General features: G+C 38.0%; 1 protein-coding gene and 1 long non-coding RNA gene across 7 annotated transcripts in view; one reads left to right on the top strand and one right to left on the bottom strand.

Annotated features, from left to right (window-relative positions):
- CRBN (cereblon) overlaps positions 1-23,485 on the bottom strand; it is a 33,057-nt gene that overhangs the window by 6,164 nt on the left and 3,408 nt on the right. The window contains exons 2-6 of one of the 4 annotated variants that reach the window (XM_077858017.1): positions 22,676-22,934; positions 21,829-21,941; positions 20,847-21,049; positions 19,841-19,990; positions 8,294-8,453 (exon numbers count right to left, since the gene is read on the bottom strand). In XM_077858017.1, the coding sequence (XP_077714143.1) occupies positions 8,294-8,453; positions 19,841-19,990; positions 20,847-21,049; positions 21,829-21,912 (597 nt within the window). In that variant the 5' untranslated portion in view covers positions 21,913-21,941; positions 22,676-22,934. The remainder of the gene's footprint in view (positions 1-8,293; positions 8,454-19,840; positions 19,991-20,846; positions 21,050-21,828; positions 21,942-22,675; positions 22,935-23,485) is intronic. The other 3 variants (XM_077858018.1, XM_077858015.1, XM_077858016.1) reach the window with 3 other exon arrangements.
- LOC144289685 (uncharacterized) overlaps positions 1-23,485 on the top strand; it is a 29,039-nt gene that overhangs the window by 4,339 nt on the left and 1,215 nt on the right. The window contains exons 2-4 of one of the 3 annotated variants that reach the window (XR_013357570.1): positions 1,219-1,297; positions 3,930-4,933; positions 5,814-7,940. This is a non-coding gene — a long non-coding RNA (uncharacterized LOC144289685). Of the gene's footprint in view, positions 1-1,218; positions 1,298-3,929; positions 4,934-5,813; positions 10,187-23,485 lie in introns of those variants that run through there. The other 2 variants (XR_013357569.1, XR_013357568.1) reach the window with 2 other exon arrangements.

Below are 23,485 nucleotides of genomic sequence, written 5' to 3'. Positions count from 1 at the left end.
GAACTTAAAGAGTGGCTAAGCAGATTTCTGTTGACTACATCATCTGCTTTTATACTATTACTTGTTCAGTACATACAGTGAAAACCCAAAAATCATCCAGGTGGTCTTTGTGTAAAACTTTAAATAGCATTCAACTGAATTACAGCAGAGGCAAACATAGGTGAGGCAATTCCAAGGAAATAATGATCATACAGTTGAGACGCAACATGATTTTAAGTCCTGACTTCATAGAACTCAGGAAAAGGGGGAAAACCACTGGGTATGTCTTCCAGATGTATTTTGGAATCTAAATGAAAGTATGTCTAAATCCAAAGAAAAATGTGAATTATACTTAAATTCCACTAGAATTTCTATATTTGATGGAAAGACTCAGTAATTATTAAGATGTCATCAGTCCTCAAGTATATATTCAATGTAATATTCAATGTAATACCAATGAGATTGGAATTTAGAAGTAGAAGTTAAAGTTCACCTAGAAAAATAAATGTATAAAAACTACCAAGAAAGTCTGGAAAGAGAAGTGTTCTCTATAGGACACAAAAATATGATTGAGAGAATATATTGCAGTAATGCTGTTCACAGCAACAAAATGGAAACAACCTAAATATCAAGGAACAATAAATACATTGTTGTGTATGTATATAGGAGAGGATATGCTCCAACTGAGCAAACAAGGCATATCAAACCTATAAAGAATGTGATTACATCTTTCCCAATAAAGAAAAACCTACATATATACAGACACTCATAATTTTGTAAACTGTTACTTGACATCGGACATGACACATGAAAAGTGGGTGGGAAAGGGGGAAAGGTGGCTCAAAATGGACTGTCCCAGTGTAGAACTCTTAAGTAAGCTATAAGATTTAACAAAATGAAAGGGAAATCCTATGCTTGCACATACAAGACCAAGTGAATAGGTATGAGATGGGGAAACATGAATACAAGACACATGTAGGAAAGATTTGGGGGACTTGGTCGACAGTTACAGTCTAACCAATGTCCTGCAGAGCTCACATCCTACTCTTCCTGCAATCTTAATGCTTGAAGACCTCCAGAATCTAAGATGGGACAATGATGTTCTCCATCTGTGACAGAAATGGGAACTTCGATTGTCAGGGGCCAGGGTGCTAAGAGGAGATCAAGAGTTTGCTTTAGGGATGTTTGGTTTGGAGCTGCCTCTCAAGGGGTCATGGTAATTATTTTTAAATATTTTAGGGAGCTACTACATGGATGAAGATCGATTTGTTTTTCAAGGCTCATGAATGGAAGCTCAAACCAATGAATGGATTCTTTGGTGAGAAGAATTTTTGGTTAGATATAATCCTTATATTTGAAGCTATCAAAAGATGAGTCTGGGATGGCCTCCACGTAAATGTTCAAAAAGTGATTTAAGCCAGAGGAGCCAGAACATAAGACACTTAAGTTACTCTCCAGTATTTACATTTAAGACAAAAACTTAAGTTTAAGGATTTTCATCACAGTTCAAATAAATGCTACAGAATAAACACACAGAATAAAAAAAAATGCTAAAGCAATCTATCAGGTAACCCTGACTACTCAGTAATAGCAATGGAGACCACTGTACCTATCTTACAAAAATTGTTTGGTAGCATTATCATCCTGTTCTAAAGATAAGGAAACAGAGGCACAGAAGGATGGTAAAACTTGCCTAAGGTCACAGTTCGCAAGTGGGAAGCTGCTAGGCTGTGCATGCAGAGTCTGACTCTAACCGTTATTTGAATATTCAAAAAAATATTTTGAGCAACCAGTATGTGTCAGGCATTACCTTTATGCATTTGGGGCATACCAGTGATTAAAACAAAGACTAAAATCATTGTCCTGTGGAGCATACACTCTAGTGCAGAGAAGCTTACTTCTAGTGGTATATACTTAGATTTACAAAATGACAAAAATACAAAGAAGCTTCAGTTTGGCTGACAAACACTACACACTCCCAATTCAGTTATTAATATACACTTAGAATGATGGGAGAATGATCATTTTTGTAATATAAAAGCATATAATTTTATTTGGCACGCAGGTCGAGATAAAGAGAAACTACACCAATTTATTCAAATATAAACATTCCTCCCCATAACATAAAGAGAACAGAATGTGACACACTAGTATACTAAGAGCAGTGCAGAGTGTCAGGATGGCCAGGATGGTTAACCGTGTGCCCTGCTGCCCACACATGCATTGTGAATGTGACTAAGCTGAAACTCCAGTGTCTCAGTTCTGAAACTTTTTAAAGTGAGAAGGCCAATAACAATTCTTTATCAGGATTATCTTGACAGATTCTAAAGTTCTATTTACAAATCATTAAGTATATTTATCCTTAATATTTGTAATGTGCTTTATACAGTCAATTATACAAACTGAAAAAATTGACTAGCTAGCTTTTACAGGGCAAATGCCCAAAATTAAGTGTTTCGATATCTCAAATTTAAAAGTCCAATTTACATTTTTGGCACAATAGCAGAGGCTCCTGTCTTCTATCTGGGTAATAGTGATGTTGTTCTAGCATCTTATGGGCATTCTTCACATATATCAGTCCACAACTTACTTCATAAAAGGGCTCTACCTCCAAAAAATGTTTAATACTAGCCCAAAAGTTAAGTGCTTAAAAGTGACCAATGAATGATTCTCTAGTGAAGAAATATTCACTCTGGGAAGAGGATTTACTATTGAAAGCAGGCAGAAAGGTCCTTAAAATGAAATTTCTGTTACCTGAAGGGTAATCCATCACATTCTTCCATTTTTAAGCTTCATAACTATAGCTCCAGCTTTGCCTTCCAACAATGTGGAATGTAAAAAAAAAAAAAAAATGTGAAACTCTACTTAAATGGCTCTTTGAAGTGCAATGAAATTGGAAGAGTAATGCAAAAGGCTAAACTTGAATAGTAAATCATCACCACTGATAAACATGGTAACCAAAGGTGGTCATTTATTGTATTAAATCCCATCACAATCAGCAATGTAAATAATAATAATTTAAGTAATTCAAAAGCTACTAGTTTTTGTTTCATTCCTTCATTTACCACATTACTACTTGCTTATAAAAAAGTGGAATGGAATGACACTCTGCACTCTCTTTTCTGCTCTCACTATTCTAAACTCATGGCAGATACATATAACTACAAGGATAAAATGTATGCCTGGGAAATCACAATTCTGTCTGCGGAAGTCCCTGACTACACATGGCCTAAGCTTCAAGACTTTTTTCTCCTTTAATATAAAAATAGGCAACAAATGTTATTGTTTTAGTGCTCCTATTAATAATATTCCGGGACAAGACAAAAACAGATTTTGAAATTCCTATGGAAAGGTAAAACAAGAGTAGCCACAAAAACCTTGAAAAAAGAGAACACTAGTAAGGGGGTTACCGGTCATATTTTTAGTCACAAAAATTATAAATTGTCTACAGTCCTAACAGTATTGTGAAGGCACACAAATAGACTGACAACAAAGCAGAAGAAAAAATCATGAATTTGGTCTATAGGATATCTGGTTGTATCAGTGAAAGGAAATACGTGCATTGCAGAAAATGCTAACAGGACACTGGGGAACCATCTGGGAAAAAAGAGTTAAATTCATACTGGAATAAACCATATGTGGATAAAAACCTTCAAAGTTTTTATTTTGTTTCAACAATCAAAAATAAAATATTACATTTTTAATTTTTTTATTTTTAATTTTTTTATTTTTATTTTTTTATTTTTTTAAAGATTTTATTTATTTATTCATGATAGTCACAGAGAGAGAGAGAGAGGCAGAGACACAGGCAGAGGGAGAAGCAGGCTCCATGCACCAGGAGCCCGATGTGGGATTCGATCCCGGGTCTCCAGGATCGCGCCCTGGGCCAAAGGCAGGCGCCAAACCGCTGCGCCACCCAGGGATCCCCTTAATTTTTTTTTTAAATAAAGATTCCTCTGCACAGAGAAGTCCCTTCTGGCTATAATTCAGATAGAGAAGCATTAACAAAAAAGGGTACATTCAACTACTTAGGGGAAAATAAACCCTTTCCACAGGACGCCAAAGGTCAAAAGACAAATCACAAACCAGGAAGAATGTTTGGAACCTAATAATTACAGATAAAGGGATAAGTTTCCTAATGTATGAAGAACTCCTAAAATTCTACAAAGGGCAAGTACTATGAACACATACTTCCTAATAAAGGAAATACAAATTGCTACTCAACACAAAATGTTACCCTTCATTCATATCCAAAGAAATTAAAATTAAACCTCCAAAAAGATTCTATACTTTACGTATCAGATCAGCAAAAATTAAGTTGGACACTACATTGTCTGTGAAGCTCATATCAGGGTATATACAGGAACAACCTCATGAGGGAGGCACTCTGAAAATATCTGTCCAAATTACAAATGCAGTTTTCCTCTAATCCAATAATCCCACTTATCAAAATTTATCATATACACTGAAGAAAGGTCTTTTGTATACCATCATCCACAGGGAGTTGGTTATATAAATTATAGTGCAGCCATACAAGAGAACACCGTGCTGCTTTATCAACAAGGAAGCAGTGCTCCAAAAGCCGATACAGAAGAATCTCCTATAAGAGAGAATAAGGTCCAGGATAGTATGTATCCTTTTACATAAGAAAACTGAATGAAATGGGAGCATTTGCATCTTCATAGAGAAACTGGCAGACTTAGAAACTCTGGCAGACTTACAAACTAGCACGTGAGCCCACACTGGAGAATCAGTGTTCAGTTCTTCCCTGCTCTGTAGGAGCGTGGCTTATAAATTTAGTGAGACTGGAAAGATAAAGATAAGCATCAATCACTTCCTTAATTTGTTTTCACATGTCTTTTTTTTTTTTTTTTTTTTTTTTTTTAGATTTCATATTCAACTCTTTTCTGATGAACACAGTAGGGCTGTATAAAGGAATGAAGAGATACCCTGGGTAAGGAGGGAGTGCATTTAAAAATGTTTGTCATACTCCCAAATAGGTTAAAGAAAAGTTTCCTCACTGTGAGAACCCCACTACAGTAAACCCAGTGAGGAGTGAAAGACACGGTGATAGGAAAGGAAAGAAGTAAATACTAGTTTCAAAGATGGAATCACAAAGTAAGGAACATTTCCAGATGGAAGTGAGTTTTGGAAGAGTTTCCTCTTTTTTTTTTTTTTATTTTTATTTATTTATGATAGTCACAGAGAGAGAGAGAGGCAGAGACATAGGCAGAGGGAGAAGCAGGCTCCATGCACCGGGAGCCCGACGTGGGATTTGATCCCGGGTCTCCAGGATCGCGCCCTGGGCCAAAGGCAGGCGCTAAACCGCTGTGCCACCCAGGGATCCCTGGAAGAGTTTCCTGATTATACTGGCCTAACTCCTTAGTGATTAGGGACATCTCTGATGCATCCCTGTCAAAATGGAAGATGACACAGGAATACTTGTGGAAGCCTCATTTTATGTCATTTGGAATATGCAGTTCTCAATGGGAAATGTGAAGAGAGAAGTGTGTGCAGTTTCAAGGTTAACTGAATACACCTCAGGAAGGCTACATGCCTGGATGCCTTAAGAATCATTTTTTTTAAAGATTTATTTATTCATGATAGACATAGAGAGAGAGAGAGGCTCCACACTGGGAGCCCGACGTGGAACTCGATCCCGGGACTCCAGGATCGTGCCCTGGGCCAAAGGCAGGCGCTAAACCGCTGAGCCACCTGGGGATCCCCTTAAGAATCATTTATGCTGAAAAAGTGTGGGGTAACCTGATACACTTGGGTTGGCTTAGAATCATGGAAGCATCTCCCAATTCTGACTATCTAACTACCTCTCTCAGACCTAGAGACGAACAGATGCGCTGCTTCAGATCCTGGCGGGAAGTACGAGGCAGATGTGAATGAACTCTACAAATGGAGTGAACTGAGCCTTAGGTCCATCTAAAGACAAGCGGGTTATATAACCCAGTCCTATGGTAAGAGGCACAGAAAGCCAAACCACTGAAACAGTTCTAATGCACAGGGAGCCCCCACCAGGGACGGCCATCAACTGTCCCCTTTCCCTTCACTTTGTGCATGGCTCAGAGCCCTCTTTCTAAAGTAGAACAGAGTTTGTAGGTCATCTGCAGTCCAAAATAGATCAGCTAGCAGTTTTTCTTGGCCTAGTAATCTAAACCCAAATCTCAGGACCTAACAAACTTTACTCAAATTTTAAGCAAGGGAATGCATTTAACAATCTGAAAAATACATGGGATAAAAGGATTGTATTTCCTAAAACCTTTTATGCTTCTTCCTTAGCACCTTCTGTTTAGTCCTTGGTGACTGTGAATACGGAAGTAACTCAGTGCTACTGTTTTAGAGTTTAGAATTTACTTCTACGACTACGGGGAAGTAGGACAGCAGGGGAAAGGACCTGGTTCCAAGAAAACGTGCTTCCTTGGTCTTTGCATGTCTGGCTCTCCTTGCTTGTGGTAAGCCAGCAACAGCCCTGTTGCAAATGCCTAAGTCGGAATTTGCTGTGAACAAGCTAAGGTGCTTCAGCCACAGAACAGGAAGAACTCAATCGGTAATTCACACAAAAATTAGAGTGGAAAAAAAAAAAAGCAGTCTTATTTGTGTAACTCATCATGTCCAGGTTTGAGAGAGCAAGATCCCAAAGACAGGACCCACCACCAACACAGTATTTAAGGCAGAAACGAACTACAGTCACTCTCACCCTATGCTTACCACTTTATGAAGCAGAGTTAAATTAGGATTTTTTTTTTAAATTAGGATTTTTTAATGGTTGATTTTTAACAACCAATTTTAGTGCAGAAGAATGATATAAACCAAAATACTTAGTATCCCCTAAAAAAAACCTGCATAGTTGAAATACACAATGGTCTAAATACTGGGACGATAAACAGGCAGTATCTTGATGCAGTTTCCTTGCCCCATAACATCCTGGTACCAACTGGTGCTGAACGTATATACTATTAGGCATTATATGACTTAGTAACTCCAAAGCCACTCCCTTGGAGCCCACGTACCCCAGAGCTGACTCTGACATACTTATTTCAATACTGAGATTTAAAATGACCAAGACAACAAAATCTTCCACTGTTCTACCACTAAACTAAGATAAGGGTAAAAATATATTTAAAGTGTTTGTATCAGGGTTGAAAAAAGAAGGACTGCCTAGCTATACAAAAGTTGCCTGCAAACTTATGGCATTATCTGTAAAACCTTCAAAAATATTAGAGTCAAGGTTGCATGGGAATCCTTAAGCAATCTAACTTTATTAGATTCTTCTTAGAAACACTTGTTAAAACACACAAAAGCATGCCTCAAATTGCCCACCTGAGATACATATTAACAAAAGCAAGAAACCTATAGACACCTGGTTATGAGCCTACTGCCCCCCAAGCAACCATCCTCACAAAGTCCTCTCTGAAAACTGGATGAATTCTACCTCAAGAACATTAAAAGTGGTAGTACACTGATTAGTGTATAAGACTCCTGTATCAACTATCCATATTTATATCAAGTTAGGATCCTATGCTAATTTACTCAAAATTAAAACCTGCACTACTTGACAAAGAATATGGCTGATTAATGGATGATTTTTCAGGTTAAAATAGACATCATCTCCATGTTTTAAGAAGATAAACCTCAAAGAGCCTATTTTTCCTAAATTTAAAAACTAGTAATCATTTACTTTAGGCAGAAATCATAAATATTAGCTATTTTATACTCAAAACTGATACATCTCAAAAATGAGTAGAAACAGGCTTCATCAATTTTTCTCTAATAGTGATCTCACCAGAAGGATATGTGTAAGAATTAATGTCCAAACAAGCAGTGCTTTAACAGCCATTTTTTGTGGTGTCAACCCATATTGTATAAAGAGCTAAAAAAGCTTTTCTTTCAGAAGTCCAGAAGAACTGAGACACACTACTTCTATGTGCTACTTGAAACTCTTCTTTAAGGTAATGTATTTATGATTCAAGAGCCAAACACCTGATCTGATTGTAAGAAATTTATTAAGAGACTCCTCCAGAACTAAGATCACAAGCTATTAACTAATACACAACTGACAAGCGTAATAGCAAGAACACCTTAAGGACTGTGACATTTTACTATTTCTGCAAACTGTTTTACATAAGTAACTGCCCATGAAATTTTCAGAAGCTCTAGCTTTGATCAAATGCAGCTAGAGTATTACCACAGAAGGTGTCTGGGGAATGAAGCACGAGTGTTGTTTATATGCCTTTCTTAAATACAGTAAAAAAAAGCAACCTGTCTTCATATTTTGAAGATGCATAAAAAATCAGTTTCTCACCTTCTGGTATTTCTGCCACCATTTACATGAATACTGGTCTTCCCATGAGACAGGTTTTGAAGGAAATATCTGGCATTTATTGAGGGATTCTAACTGAACTGCAGACATGGTTGAAGGCAACACACATTCAGGAAGAATTTGCACTTTAGCTTGCTGGATTCTAAAATAAAGAGAACCAAGCATGGTGTTCATTTTTAAAATACACTAACTCAAACTATTAAGTTTCTAAACATTTTGGGTAATTTTAAATACTAAGATTTTCAGTTTTCTTTTTTAAACATATTTATTAGATGCCGATTTAAGATGTAATAAGAATTTTCAGAAAATACCGTATTTTAGAAATCATACCAAAGTTAAAATCAAAGATAATCTAAAGCATAGGTTTTCAATCTCATGTGAAATGCAAAGGAAGATTTGTATATTTCAGATAAATATACAGTTTACTAATGAAACAAAATTTGAAAAATCAAAACACAACCATCTACTACTGCTTGATACTTCTAAATTCGTTTCTTAGACATTCTTACACACCTCACCCCTCCCAGTTTCCCATTTGCTTCCTGGCTCTTAACACTTGTCCCCTCTTCTAAGTCTAATCTAACTGAAGGAGTAAGTAGAGAAAGCAATAGCAAATCAAGAACTCATTTATGTGGATAGTTAAAATAAGACTATAAAATTTCACGCAGCCTGTATTTCTATGTGCATTTTTTCTTTCTCATTTAATTTGAAAACTCAAAGAATCAAAATATGCATATTACTTTTTTTAACCTAAAAATTAAACTCCCACGAGAGTGAACTCATCATTTTCAGACTGCTACTTGAGAATATCATAACTGCAAACATTTATCATGAACAAATGCCAACAGGAACATTGTACCTATGAGCTACTTTCTTTTGAAGCATATCTCCTAGAGTATATAGCTCTTACAATGTTGAATGTATTAGCACATTCAAATGTTGGAAGAAATCACTGTCACACAAAGTTCAGTATATTAAAGTCTCTGCTTTATTATTATGTTTAGAAAATCTCAAGTGGTTTTTCATATTAATTACTGCCTTAACCCACAAAAAGTTAGGAATGAAATTTTGATACTTCTACTAATTTATTAAATGAAAATGGCTAACTCGGTTAGACTCATTTCACTAACTTCATTTCTTCCTGCAAGCTCAAATTTATGTCTGCATGACTTCTGAAAATGTTAAAAAAAAAACAAACATGTTCAAACTATATTCAAATGTTCTTCTATTACTAAAGCTCAATAAAAACAAATAAAACCTCTATTTTCTTCACCTGTCACATGAACACAAATACTTAGAATCATATTTTTAAAACAAAAGTGTACACCATTCTACAGAAATGTTTAGAAATCGGATTCTTCTTCAAGGTCATCAGCAACTAAATTAAGAATGATGTTTAACTCAACTATTCTGTAAGATTTTATTGCATTACGATAAAAACATTAATGATACTGAAAAACTAGCTTATTGATCCTTTTAATAATCAGTCTGTGGTACCAGCTGTCTGAATTGCCTTGCAGGACTCAGCAACACTCTCTGCTCCTTTTCTTAGACATGCTCGGGGGTCTGCTATACACACAGGGCTAGTTCTTCTCCCACCAGATGGGTTTTGTTTTTAACAAAAGTACTTTGTTTCTTCCCAACGTGCTTATAGTAGTTGTTTTGTGATTAGAGTTACATAATTTATATAACTATTATAAAAACCAATGAAATGTAACTTATAAAATGGTTTTAATGATAAAGTTGAGCAATAAAAACTTTCAAATTAGGCTGAGACCATTCTAATAATTCAGATGATTACTGGTTTCAGTTATGACAGGTAAGAGAACTTGTCCTAGAATTCCAAATAGGGCATGAATCTCCTCTTCCTCTCTACATGACAAGGAATCCTCAGGAATTTTTTTTTCTTTTTTCTTTTATTGAAGTTTGCCAACATATAGTGTAACATCCAGTGCTCATCCTGTCAAGTGCCATCCTCAGTGCCTGTCACCCAGGATGTTACCCCATCCCCCCCATCCACCTCCCTTTCCACTACCCTTTGTTCATTTCCCAGAGTCAGGAAGCTCTCATGTTCTATCTCCCTCTAATTTTTCCCATTTTTCCTTCTTTCCCTTATAATCCCTTTCACTATATCTTATATTCCCCGTATGAGTGAAACCATAGGATGACTGTCCTCCAATTGACTTACTTCACTCAGCATAATACCCTCCTGTTCCAATCATGTCAAAGTAAATGGTGGGGATTCATCCCATTGTAGATATATACCAAATCTTTATTCATTCATCTGTTGAAGGACATCGAGGCTTCTTCCACGTTTGGCTACTATGGACATTGCTGCTATAAACATTGGGGTGCAAGTGTCCCGGCATTTCACTGTATCTCTATCTTTGGGGTAAATACCCTGTAGTACAGTTGCCAGGCCGTAGGGTAGCTCTATTTGTAACTCCTTGAGGAACCTCAACACAGTTTTCCAGAGTGGCTGTACCAGTTCACATTCCTACCAACAGCGCAAGAGGGTTCCCCCTTCTCCACATCCTCTCCAACATTTGTTTCCTGTCTTGTTAATTTTTGCCATTCTCACTGGTGTGAGGTAGTATCTCATTGTAGTTTTGATTTGTATTTCCCTGATGACAAGTGCGGAATGTGCTCGTTGGCCATGTGTGTGTGTGTGTCTTGATGAAATTTCTATTCATGTTTTTGCCCATTACATGATTGGATTGTTTCTTGGGTGTTGACTTTAATAAATTCTTTATAGATCTCAGATACTAGCCCTTTATCTGACATGTCATTTGCAATTATCTTCTCCCATTCTGTAGGTTATCTTTCAGTTTTGTTGACTGTTTCTTTTGCTGTGCAGAAGCTTTTTATCCTGATTAAGTCCCAGTAGTTCATTTTTGCTTTTGTTTCCCTTGCCTTCAAATGTATCTTGCAAGAAGTTGCTGTGTCCAAGTTCAAAAAGGGTGTTGCCTGTGTTCTCCTCTAGGATTTTGATGGATTCTTGTCTCACATTTAGATCTTTCATCCATTTTGAGTTTATCTTTGTGTGTGATGTAAGAGAATGGTCTAGTTTCATTCTTCTGCATGTGGCTGTCCAGTTTTCCCAGAATGATTTATTTAAGAGACTGTCATTTTCCAGTGGATAGTCTTTCCTGCTTTGTCGAATATTAGTTGGCCATAGAGTTGAGGGCCCATTTCTGGATTCTCTATTCTGTTCCATTGATCTATGTGTCTGTTTTTGTGCCAGTACCACACTGTCTTGATGATCACAGCTTTGTAATACAGCTTGAAATCCGGCATTGTGATGCCCCCTGCTTTGGTTTTCTTTTTCAATATTCCCCTGGCTATTCAGGGTCTTTTCTGATTTCACACAAATTTTAAGATTATTTGTTCCAACACTGTGAAGAAAGTCCATGGTATTTTGATAGGGATTACACTGAACGTGTAAATTGCCCTGTAGCATAGACATTTTCACAATATTAATTCTTCCAATCCATGAGCATGGAATATTTTCCCATCTGTTTGTGTCTCCGTCAATGTCTTTCAGAAGTGTTCTGTAGTTTTTAGGGTATAGATCCTTTGCCTCTTTGGTTAGGTTTATTCCTAGGTATCTTATGCTTTTTTTTTTTTTTAAAGATTTATTTATTTATTTATGATAGACAGAGAGAGAGAGAGGCAGAGACACAGGCAGAGGGAGAAGCAGGCTCCAGGCCGGAAGCCCAACGCGGGACTCAATCCCGGGACTCCAGGATCGCGCCCTGGGCCAAAGGCAGGCGCCAAACCGCTGAGCCACCCAGGGATCCCCGGTATCTTATGCTTTTGAGTGCAACTGTAAATGAGATTGATTCCTTAATTTCTCTTTCTTCAGTCTGTTAGTGTATAGAAATGCCACTGATTTCTGGGCATTGATTTTGTATACTGCCACACTGCCAAATTGCTGTATAAGTTCTAGAAATCTTGGGGTGTAGTCTTTTGGGTTTTCTATGTACACTATCATGTCATCTGTGAAGAGGGAAGAGTTTGACTTCCTCGATGACAATTTGAATGCTTTTTATTTCTTTTTGTTGTCTGATTGCTGAGGCTAGGACTTCTAGGACTATGCTGAATGTGATGAGAGTGTTACATTCATAATCTTAGGGGAAAGGCTCTCAGCTTTTCCACATTAAGAATGATATTTGCTGTGGGCTTTTCATAGATGGCTCTTAAGACACTGAGGAATGTTCCCTCTATCCATCCCTTCACTCTAAAAGAGTTTTGATCAGGAACAGATGCTGTATTTTGTCAAATGCTTTCTCTGCATTTATCTTAAAAAAAAAATATTTATTCATTCATTCATTCACTCATTTAGAGAGAGAGAGAGAGAGAGAGAGATGCACAGAGACATAGGCAGAGGGAGAAGCAGGCTCCATGCAGGAAGCCCAATGTGGGACTCGATCCTGGCACTCCAGGATCATGCCCAGAGCCAAAGGCAGACGCTTAACCGCTGAGCCACCCAAGTGTCTCTTTCTCTGCATCTATTGAAAGGATCATATGGTTCTTTTTTCTTGTTGATGTGATCTATCACATTTATTGTTTTACGAGTGTTGAACCACCCTTGCATCCCAGGGATAAATCCCACTTGGTCATGGTGAATAATCTTCTTAATGTACTGTTGGATCCTATTGGCTAGTATCTTATGAGAATTTTTGCATCCGTGTTCATCAGGGATACTGGTCTATAATTCTCTTTTTTGGTGGGGTCTTTGGTTTTGGAATCAAGGTGATGCTGGTCTCATAAAACGAGTTTGGAAGTATTCAGTTCCTTTCGATCTTTCAGAACAGCTTTAGTTGAATAGGTATTATTTCTTCTTTAAACGCTTGATAGAATTTCCCTGAGAAGCCATCTGGCCCTGGACTTTTGTGTCTTGGGAGGTTTTTGATGACTGCTTCAATTTCCTTGCTGGTTATTGGCTTGTTCAGGTTTCTATTTCTTCCTGTTCCAGTTTTGGTAATGTGTGGTTTTCCAGACATGCATCAGTTTCTTCTAGGTTGCCTAATATGTGGGCAAATAGCTGCTCACACTGTTTTTAAAATCATTTGTATTTCTTTGGTATTGGTTGTGATCTCTTTCAGTCATGATTTTATTGAGTCTTTTTTGTTTTTAATAAAGCTGGCTAGGGGTTTATCTATCTTATTAATTCTTTCAAAGAACCAATTCCTGGTTTTGTTGATCTGTGCTACAGTTTTTTTTTTTTTTTTAAGGTTTTATTTATTTACTCATGAGAGACACACACAGAGAGAGAGGCAGAGGGAGAAGCAGGCTCCATGCAGGGAGCCTGATGTGGGACTTGATCCCGGGACTCCAGGATCACCCCCTGGGCAGAAGGCAAGTGCTAAACCACTGAGCCACCCAGGCGTCCTGTGTTCTACAGTTCTTCTGGTCTCTATTTCATTGAGTTCTGCTCAAATCTTTATTATCTCCCTTCTACCCGGTGTGTAGGTTTTACTTGCTGTTCTTTCTCCAATTCCTTTAGGTGCAAGGTTAGCTTGTGTATTTGAGTTTTTTCCAATTTTTTGAGGGAGGCTTGTATTGTGATGTATTTCCCCTCTTAGAATCGCTTTTGCTGTATTCCAAAGATTTTGAACAGTTGTATCTTCATTTTCATTAGTTTCCATGAATCTTTTTAATTCTTCTTTAATTTCCTGGTTGACCCATTCATCTTTTAGTAGGATGCTCTTTAACCTCCATGTCTTTGAGTTTCTTCCAAATTTCTTCTTCTGGTTGAGTTCTAGCATTGTAATCTGAAAATATGCAGGGGACAATCCCAATCCTTTGGTATCAATTGAGACCTGATTTGTGACCCAGTATGTGATCTATTCTGGAGGAAGTTCCATGTGCACTTGAGAAGAATGTGTATTCAGTTGCGTTCAGATGGCAAGTTCTGTAAATATCTGTGAAATCTATTTGGTCCGGTGTATCCTTTAAGGCCCTTTTTTCTTTGGTGATGGTCTGCTTAGAATAGCTGTCATTTGCAGAAAGTGCCGTGTTGAAGTCTCCTACTATTAGTTGTATTATTATCTAAGTATCTCTTTACTTTGGTTATTAATTGTTGATATACTTGGCAGCTCCCACATTAGGAACATAAATATTCATGATTGTTAGGTCTTGTCGAATAGACCCTTTAAGTATGATATAGTGTTCCTCTTCATCTCTTACTATATAGTCTTTGGTATAAACTTTATTTGGTATGATGATTGCTATCCCAGCTTTCTTTTGAGGACCATTTGAATGGTAAATGATTTTCCACCTTTCATTTTCAGGCTGGAGGTGTCCTTAGGTCTAAAATGAGTCTCTTATAGACTGCAAATAGATGGGTCTTGCTTTTTTACCCAGTCTGAAACCCTGCATCTTTTGATGGGATCATTTAAGCCCATTCATGTTCAGAGTAAGTATTGAAAGATATGAATTCAGTGTCATCGTTACGTTTTCAGTCCCCATTCTGTGGATTATTTCTTTGGGCTTCCTCTTTGTTTTACAGAGTCCCCCTTAATATTTCTTGCAGAGCTGGTTTGGTGGTCACGTATTCTTTCAGTTACTGCTTATCTTGGAAGCTCTTTATCTCTCCTTCTATTCTGAATGACAGCCTTGCTGGATAAAGTATTCTTGGCTGCATGTTCTCATTTAGGACCCTGAATATATCCTGCCAGCCCTTTCTGGCCTGCCAGGTCTCTGTGGAGAGGTCTGCTGCTAATCTGATATCTCTCTCCATATAAGTTAACACTCTCTTGTCTCTTGCTGCTTTAAGGATTTTCTCTTTATCTTTGGAATTTGTAAGTTTCACTATTAAATGTGGAGGTTTTGAATGGTTTTTATTGATATTTTTTGGGGGAATCTCTCTATGTCCTGGATCTGAATGCCCGTTTCCTTCCCCAGATTAGGGAAGTTCCCAGCTATGATCTGTTCAAACATACTTTGTGGCCCTCTCTCTTGGCATCTTCTGGACCCCCAATTATATGTAGATTCTTCCTTCTCAGGCTATCATTTATTTCCCTTAGCCTTTACTCATGGGCTGTTTTTTTTCTTTTTTTCCTTAGCTTCCCTACCATCAACCTGTCTTCTATGTCACTCACCCTTTCTTCCACCTCATTAACCCCAGCAGTTAGGATATCCAGTTTGGATTGCATCTCATTTAATATTCTAATTTCGGCCTGATTAGATCTCAATTCTGCAGTAACAAAGTCACTAGAGTCCTTTATGCTTTTTTCCAGAGCCACCTGTAGCTTTGTAATTGTGCTTCTGAAGTGGATTTCTGACATCAAATTGAAATCCATATTCTGTAACTCTGTGGCAGAGAGTACCGTTTGATTCTTCCTTTTGTGATAAATTATTCCTTCTAGTCATTTTGTTCAGTGCAGAGTAGCTGTATGAGCGGGCTGAGTCAAAAATATCAACCATGACCTAAGTAAATCCCACCCCACATGATTCTGACGAGGTCAGAGACCAGAAAATGAAAAAGAAGATCAGAACAGAATAAAAGGACCACTAACGAGAAAAACAAATTTTAAAACAATGTAGTAAAAAGGCCAAAAACCCCAAAGAAGAAGAAAAAAGAAAAAAGAAAAATGAAAGAAAAAGTAAAAAGGAAAAAGATAAAAGATAAAAAGGGGAGGGGACTGTGGTGGTGAAGAAGTGGTAGTGGAGAAAGAATGCAGTCTACCTGAGGGATCCTAGAGGGTGATCCTCTTGGTTCTGAGTGTATTTTGTTCTGTATGTTAGAAGATGCTCAATTCCCAACTTATATAAACCAGCTATACTTATAGAAAGCCCCAACACTGACCACCAAAACATAAATAAGACAGAAGTGGGGGGCAGAAAGGGAATGAAGACAGAATATAATCTAACAGAATGAACCAGCATGGTATTCCACTTGGTTCTGAGTGTATTCTGGTCATGTTTTTGGAGGTATTAACTTCTGCCATTGTAAAACAAAACATGGCAGAGAAAGCAAAAAACACAAAACAAAAACCCGTATCTTGTATATCTCCCATAATTAAATTGAATATGCTGAAGGGAATCCAGAAGTGAAAAATATATCTAGGACATGTAATTGTAGAAATATGAAAGTCAAAAGGAAAAAGCTTAAAACTGAAGAGCTGGTAAAATATTGTAGTTAAGGTGGGAAAAGAGAAAAAATATTGGAGATTTTTAGTCTGAGATAAAAAAAAAGTGTAATGGAATAAAGAAAAAAAAAGCGGGAGGGGGGGGGAGGACCCTCTAGTTCTATATACTATATTCCCTCTATTTTCTCTGGGGCCTGGAGCTTTCCAGCGCTGCTTGGTCAAGAAGTTGCTCTTCCCTTGTTCTTCCAGCTGGTCTTCTGGGGGAGGGATCTGCTGTGGTGATTCTCAGGTGTCTGTGCCTGGGTGGAGATGTCCCTCCCCTGGCTTGGTGCCGGGCTCAGTGTGAGCTGTTTATCCTGTGTTTCCTTTGTTGGAATCCACCTCTCCAAGGCACAAGGTGAAACAAGGATGAAAAACAACAATGGTGGTGGCCAGATCTTCAGCTCTAGAGTCAGCTCCCCACCTGTAACTAACGCTGTCTCCCTGTCCACACTGGCTTAGATGCTCCTGGGGGCTGGTGCCTGTGTGCTGATCTGCATAGCTTGCGGGGTGCCCAGCGGCAGAAGAGTTCTCACTGTCCTGTGCCCTCCCCGGTCCCGCCTGTCCCAGGGGGAACGCAGGATCGCTGGCTTTGTCCACTTGGGTGCCTTGTTTTGCTGGAACTGTGCTCCTGGGGGCCACCGCTCCTGAAGGGAAAGGGGCACAGCCACCTCCATCCAGAGCCAGCCTGTCTAACCGACTGGCCTCTTCCAAATGCCCCGAGGGCTACGGTGCTCCACCCTTTACCGATATATATACCGGCCTGCAGTTTGTGGTGTTTTCCCCCGGGCGCCCCTCGTCTTATAGTGACACCAGGAATCTTGAGGCTTCACTGGCCCTCCTGCAATTCTGCCCGATTTCCCTGCAAGCACTTTTCCATCAGGAAAAATCCAGCGCAGATTTTTAAAGTTCCCGCTTTTCCAGGGCTGGGCTTTCCTGTCCGGGAGGCTTTCATCGTCCACTTTAGCCCTGCTAGTCACAGATCCCCTCCCCTACTTTATTCTTTTTTTATTTTTTTCTGCCTTCCTACCTTGTTAGAAGTGAAAACTTTTCTCCCTGTAGCATTCCAGCTCTTTAAATCTCAGGTCCAATTCATAGGTGTTCAGGACGTTTTGAAAGTTATCTAGGTAAGTTGGTGGGACCAGGTGAGTTGAGGACACCACTGTTCCGCCATCCTGCCCCACCTCTGGAATGCTTGTTTCCCCTCAGGAACTTCTGAAGGGTTCTATAGTGATTCAGTGACACAATTCTACTTTTTAATTAACTTTTCAAAATACAAAACAAACAAACAAACAAACAAAAAAACCCTTCATGTGTTCAGAAAATGCCAAAGAAATCAATACTCTTAACTTAGAAAAGGATAGATGGCAGTGCTATGATTTTTATATGAAGGGTCATTATGTAAAAGACAGATGACTATTTATCTAACACTATTTGCCTGGAGAACAGGAAACTGGCTGGAGTTTCAAGGTGCTTGAAGGAGTTCTAGTAGAGTGGAAGAAGCACTAGTTTGGAAGTCAGGGGACCTAAAACCAACCAACTGTTGCTTCCTAGCTGCATCACTTTAGACAAATCATTTTATCTCTCTAGTATTTAGTTGAGGAAAAAGAGGAAATTGCACTAGATTATCTCCATTTCACCATTTCTACTGAAAGGAGTTAGAGGCCAGAGGGGCAGGAGAACTAGAGGAATCTCACTCCATGGAAGCGTTTTATATTAAGAAAGACTCACCTGTTAGCATAGGGTCTATGGGATAATAGAAAGAATGTGCCCTTGCCAAGTCTTGTCTAACCCTATCCGTTTCATGTTTATCTTTAACTAGTCAAACAGATAGTCTTTGACCTGTTTTCAGAGTTAATGGTCTACTGCCATCTTGTGTTCAAAATAGTTTTTTCACAATCAAAAGTCAAGAAAGCCTCAGAAACTTATTTTTTTCCCCAAGTCAATTTTCTTTTATGGTTCCCATAATATAGTACTCACAAATAATCAAAATGTTATTAGCAGGGGGATAGGAAGTACTTTAAGTATGGAACTGTTAGTAAAATCTGCAGTAACTAAACAGCTTGCTAATTATCACAGTACAGAGCCCTCAGGACACTGTTTCATTCATTCATGTAGCATTTATGATCCTAAGTACAGAATATATAGAAGTGTTAGTCATTGTCCTCAGGCAGCTCATCTATTGAGGGAGACAGATATACAATCCTGTAATGACAGTACAGTGTGCTAATACCACAGGAGTCTGCACCATGAATGTTCTGGGGGGAGGGGGTGCCATTGAGGGCTCTGGGACATCATCCCTCATTTTTCTATGCTTTCTCTAGCACCAAAGGGTTGCCTCACTCATCCATTAGACTTCCATAATTCAGTCATATTTGTGAATGTCCACCATGTGAATAAAACAAGACAAAACCTCTGAAGTTCCAAGTGTTCAGCAGATATTATCTTTTCAACACAGAGGTCAGATAAAATTTTCAGCTCTGGCTATAAAAGACAAATTCACTAAGACTAGGTGAATCCAGGAATCTGTACCTTTGTAACATAAGAAAGACTTTGAGTCTTATGTGCCAGAGTTGAGAACCATTCCCTTAAGACGTAGCATGCAATCATCAAGACAAATGTTTATTTTGTTTAGCTTTGTTTTTAAAAGGGTAAAGTAAGGTAAACTGAATTTTCTTTCTTTTTTTTTTGGGGGGGATGAGGTTAGTAGTACCTAAAAAGCTTGAGCCAAGAAAGCCATGTCAAAATAACTGTTAAAACAATATACTCAGAGAACTTCCAAACTTTAGAAGGTATAGAGACAACAAGCATTCAGTGATCACTTATTATAGAGTTTATACATTTGTGGGTGATGTAAAATTCACACCAGAGATGGGTCCTAACTGCAGATGGTTTCTACAGCTTAGGTGGAACAGCTGGCAGGTGTAAGCAGTGTGGTTTTCAAGTATCACAGGAATGCTGCAAACATGACAGCTGTCCCGGTGCACACACAGAGAGCTCAGAGAGCTCAGGAGCTTGTGGCCTCTCCACCCTTTTTCACTTTGAAGAGAGGCTTTCAATCCCAAAGAAGCCTGTCCCCAAAGACACTGCACTTTGGGTTTATATTACTATTCTCAAAACTAGAGGGACATGAGAATCATCCAGAATTCATGGAAAAAGATGCTGCAGCCTCATCCAAGATTAAAGCACTCTCTAGGAATGGGAGATGAGGATGAAACTTAAGCTTCTATAGTTTTAAAAACCATCGACATGGTTCTGATGCATAGCTAAGTTGGAAACCACTAGGTTATATCTTCCAGGGGAAAGAGAACAACTAATTAAAAGTTACAAAATGTAAGAAAACCACCTCATTTAATGATGTACACACAGCTTTAAGATCTATGGTATTTCTTACCCATCTGACTGTGTTCTTAGTTCAAGGACTTTGAACCTTTGTCTTCCAATTGCTTTCACTTTCACTATTTCAATTCCGAAATCTTGTTCTTCTCGATAGGCATATATCTCTGCAGTTGTTCCAAACTGTGCTTCCCTCTCCTGTAGATTACTTCCAAGATAAATTTTAAAAGGAAATAATTTTGAACATTTAATTTTTAAATATGCAAAGTGGCAAAAGCAACACATGATAAAAAAAAATACAGCAGTTAGCCCTTATTGCAAAGCTATTATTTTATTTTGAGATTGCACAGGGAAATGCAGATATAGAAGGCTTCAGAATTACAATTAGAACAAAAAAAGAAACAAAAAAAGAATTACAACTAGAGCACTTCAGCAAAATAATAGATCCCTAGTCACTGAAAATGATCTACAACTGACAGGGATTTTAAACCCTCGTTTCCCAAACCAGACATTCTTTTACTTCAATAGACCATCATATCTACTGCTTAATATTAGCAGCATTATACTGGGGTGGGAAATCCCCATGTACATTTCCGGCCTCTACCAATGATTTCCTCCAGCTGCCAAAGGATATCTGAAATACCAGTTTGACACTGGGCTATAGGGGGACAACTTATGAATTTTGAGAGAGAGAAAAGAACAAACTACCTCTTTGTAAAAGTAATCCTTTACGTTAAAATGTAGAAGCCCTCTTTCTCTTCAAATAATGACAATGTTTGAAAAGAAGGTTCCAGAAATTTTTATTAGACATTAATGGTTTAAAAATTTCAAAAACCAGAAAGTTTAATTGTGTGTGACAGTAAGTGTCTGATCTGGATGGTAATGAGAACAATATAAATACTCCAACTTGCACTTTCAATCTCTTCATCAACATTTCTTACCTTACATCTTTATCCAGTCTCCTGTGCATGCAAAGTAATAGTCGGGTTTGGCTTTAACACTGACCTCTGCTGTGACTCTACGTGAGAGAGGATATGTTAAGCAAATTCACTCTAATAATTTACCTGTATGCAAGAACTGCAAAGGTTCTGTCTTTCTGAATTAAATTCCGCACCATACTGACTTCTTGAGGACGAAAGAGCTGAAGAGGTAAGGTCTGCCCAGGAATCAGGATCATCATCACCTGTGGCAGGACTGGAATAACCTGACAGCTGTCATCATCATGCAAAGTCCTGCCATGAAATTCTTCCATATCAGCGCCCAGATACTATACAAGAACACATAGATACACTGTCATTTTAGATATGTAATAGAAATACAAGCTCAAAAGACATAAGAGCAAATCAGAGTATAAAAGAAATATGAAGATCGTACAAATATTTATCTAATAAGTTGGTGTCTCAGTCTCCCACATGAAAATCTAATTGATTCTTTTATTTTTCTTTAAGATTTTATTTATTTATTCAATGAGAGACACAGAGACACAGAGGGAGAAGCAGGTTCCCAAGAGGGAGCCCAATACAGAACCTGATCCCCAGATCTGGGATCATGCCCTGAGCCAAAGGCAGATGCTCAAACTGCTGAGCCACCCAGGCGTCCCTCTGATTCTTATAGTAGAAGTTCTATTATCTCGTGAAAAATGCCTCACAAATAAATTCAGGAGCACTTTTTAGTTCAAAATCTTTCCTCTAAGAAACATTTCTAGGTCTAAATATCACAAATGACAACTATAAAACGTTAGCATGTTAACCAACACCCTGGTAGCAAGTAGTACAGAGAGTAAGAAGTACTTTAGTAGCTCCATTACTAGTGGAAACATATGGAGGGTGACAATTCTTCAAAAAATTATTCCAGGAAATAGTATCAAAATGCTTGAAAAGTAGAGTCAAGTATGTGTATCTACTGGCAAAGAGCCCACATCCTCATCCACAATTTTCTACTGTGAGGTAATATCCAATAAGGCTACCCTCATTCACTTGGTAGGAACCTCCATCTACCGTTACAGGGATGTACCTACGGTATAAGATCTGTAACTACATTACGTACTGTATGTGATGTTGGCAGACTGGTGTCAAAATTTATGACATTTGGTTTTTTGGCTTCTTTGCTATCCTGGTCTTCAACTTCCATTTCAATTTCATCTTCTTCCTCACTCTCTGCTATAAAAGTAGAAGATTATGAGAAAACAAAATGGATGCAAGAAAATGTCAAAGCGCTGTTCCCCTTCAAATACGTAATTCTTTCATGAGGATTCTGAGCCCGTGAGAAGAGGGTTTCTTCTAACACCACTCACATGTGGTAATCTCTATATCCTGTGAAGAGGTAGCCAGAGGGCTGGGGCCTATGCAGGGGTCTGCCACTAACTACTATTTTTTTTTTTTTTTTTTGCAGATTAGTTTAAGATTTACATAAAGAATGCAAAGATATACTGAAATCTCCTTTTTTTAGAGATCTTCTCTCCATTTGCCCCCATAGCTAACATTTCTACCAGTATGGTACATCTGTCTAAGCAATCCGTGGTAGCACATTACTATTAGCTAAACTCCACATTTTATTTGGATTTCCTTATTTTTACCTACCATCCATTTTCTGTTTCAAGATCCCATACAAACTAGCACATGACATTTAGTCATCATGTCTCCTTAGTCTCCTCAGGGCTGGTATCTCAAACTTTCCTTGTTTTTGATGGCCTTGACAGTTGTGAGGAGAAAGGCAGGCATTTTATAGAATGTCCCTTAATTAGAATTTGTTTGATGTATTTCTCATGCCTACATTGAGGTTATGTACTTTGGGGATAACACCACAAGAGACTAAGGGCTGTGTTCATCACATCCTATCTCGGGTGCATACTATCAAATATGACTGATTACTGATGTTGATCATAATCACCCACCTGAGATTTCTTTGTCAGGTTTCTCTACTGTAAAGTTACTCTTTCCTCCTTTCTACATTGTACTCTCTGGAAGCCAATTATGCAGCACAACTGATACTTAAGAAGTTGGGGATTATGCTCCCTTCTACTTGAAGAGGAAGTATCTACATAAATTATTTAAATTCTTTAGTGTGAGAAACTTGTTTCTTCTCCCTTGCCAGTAACTAATTTAGAGACCTTCCACAGCTCATTTCACCTGATTATGCCTTAGTTTCCGTATCTGAAAAATGACAGGCAGGAACAAGACAATCACTAAGTTTCTTTAAAACTCTTTAAAGTTTTTATAAAAGACGGGAAAGAAGGAAGGAAGACCCTTTAATTAAAATAGAAAAAGATAACATTATTACCCAGCAAAAACATTTTCATAGCAGGGACAGCACATCCTTGGCTGTCACTATACTATTAAAAAGTGAAATGTTTGTAATCATTTTCATTCCAATTTTGCTTTGGAATTTTAAATGTAAAAATAAAGTTCACATGAAACATAAAATAGATTTTAAAGGAAATGTCTTAGAAAACTTTCCCCAAACAAAATTTTTAGATTATGAAAACTAAGCTGATCTACTTTAAAAAGTTGATGTCACTAATAATAGAAAGTTAGAAATAGCACCAAATAGGTGCTATTCTACTAAATGGGAGTTTGTCCTGTTAACGACAGCAGTGGGTAAAATTCCTACTCTGGATCAGCAGTTCTCACCTAGGGATGATCTTGCCCCTAAAGGGATATTTGGAAATGTCTGGAAATATATTTGGTTGTCACAACCAGGAGAG

Source organism: Canis aureus, chromosome 19, assembly GCF_053574225.1.
Source record: "Canis aureus isolate CA01 chromosome 19, VMU_Caureus_v.1.0, whole genome shotgun sequence".
Lineage (NCBI taxonomy): Eukaryota > Metazoa > Chordata > Mammalia > Carnivora > Canidae > Canis > Canis aureus.
This window is presented reverse-complemented; position numbering and strand designations above follow the sequence as displayed.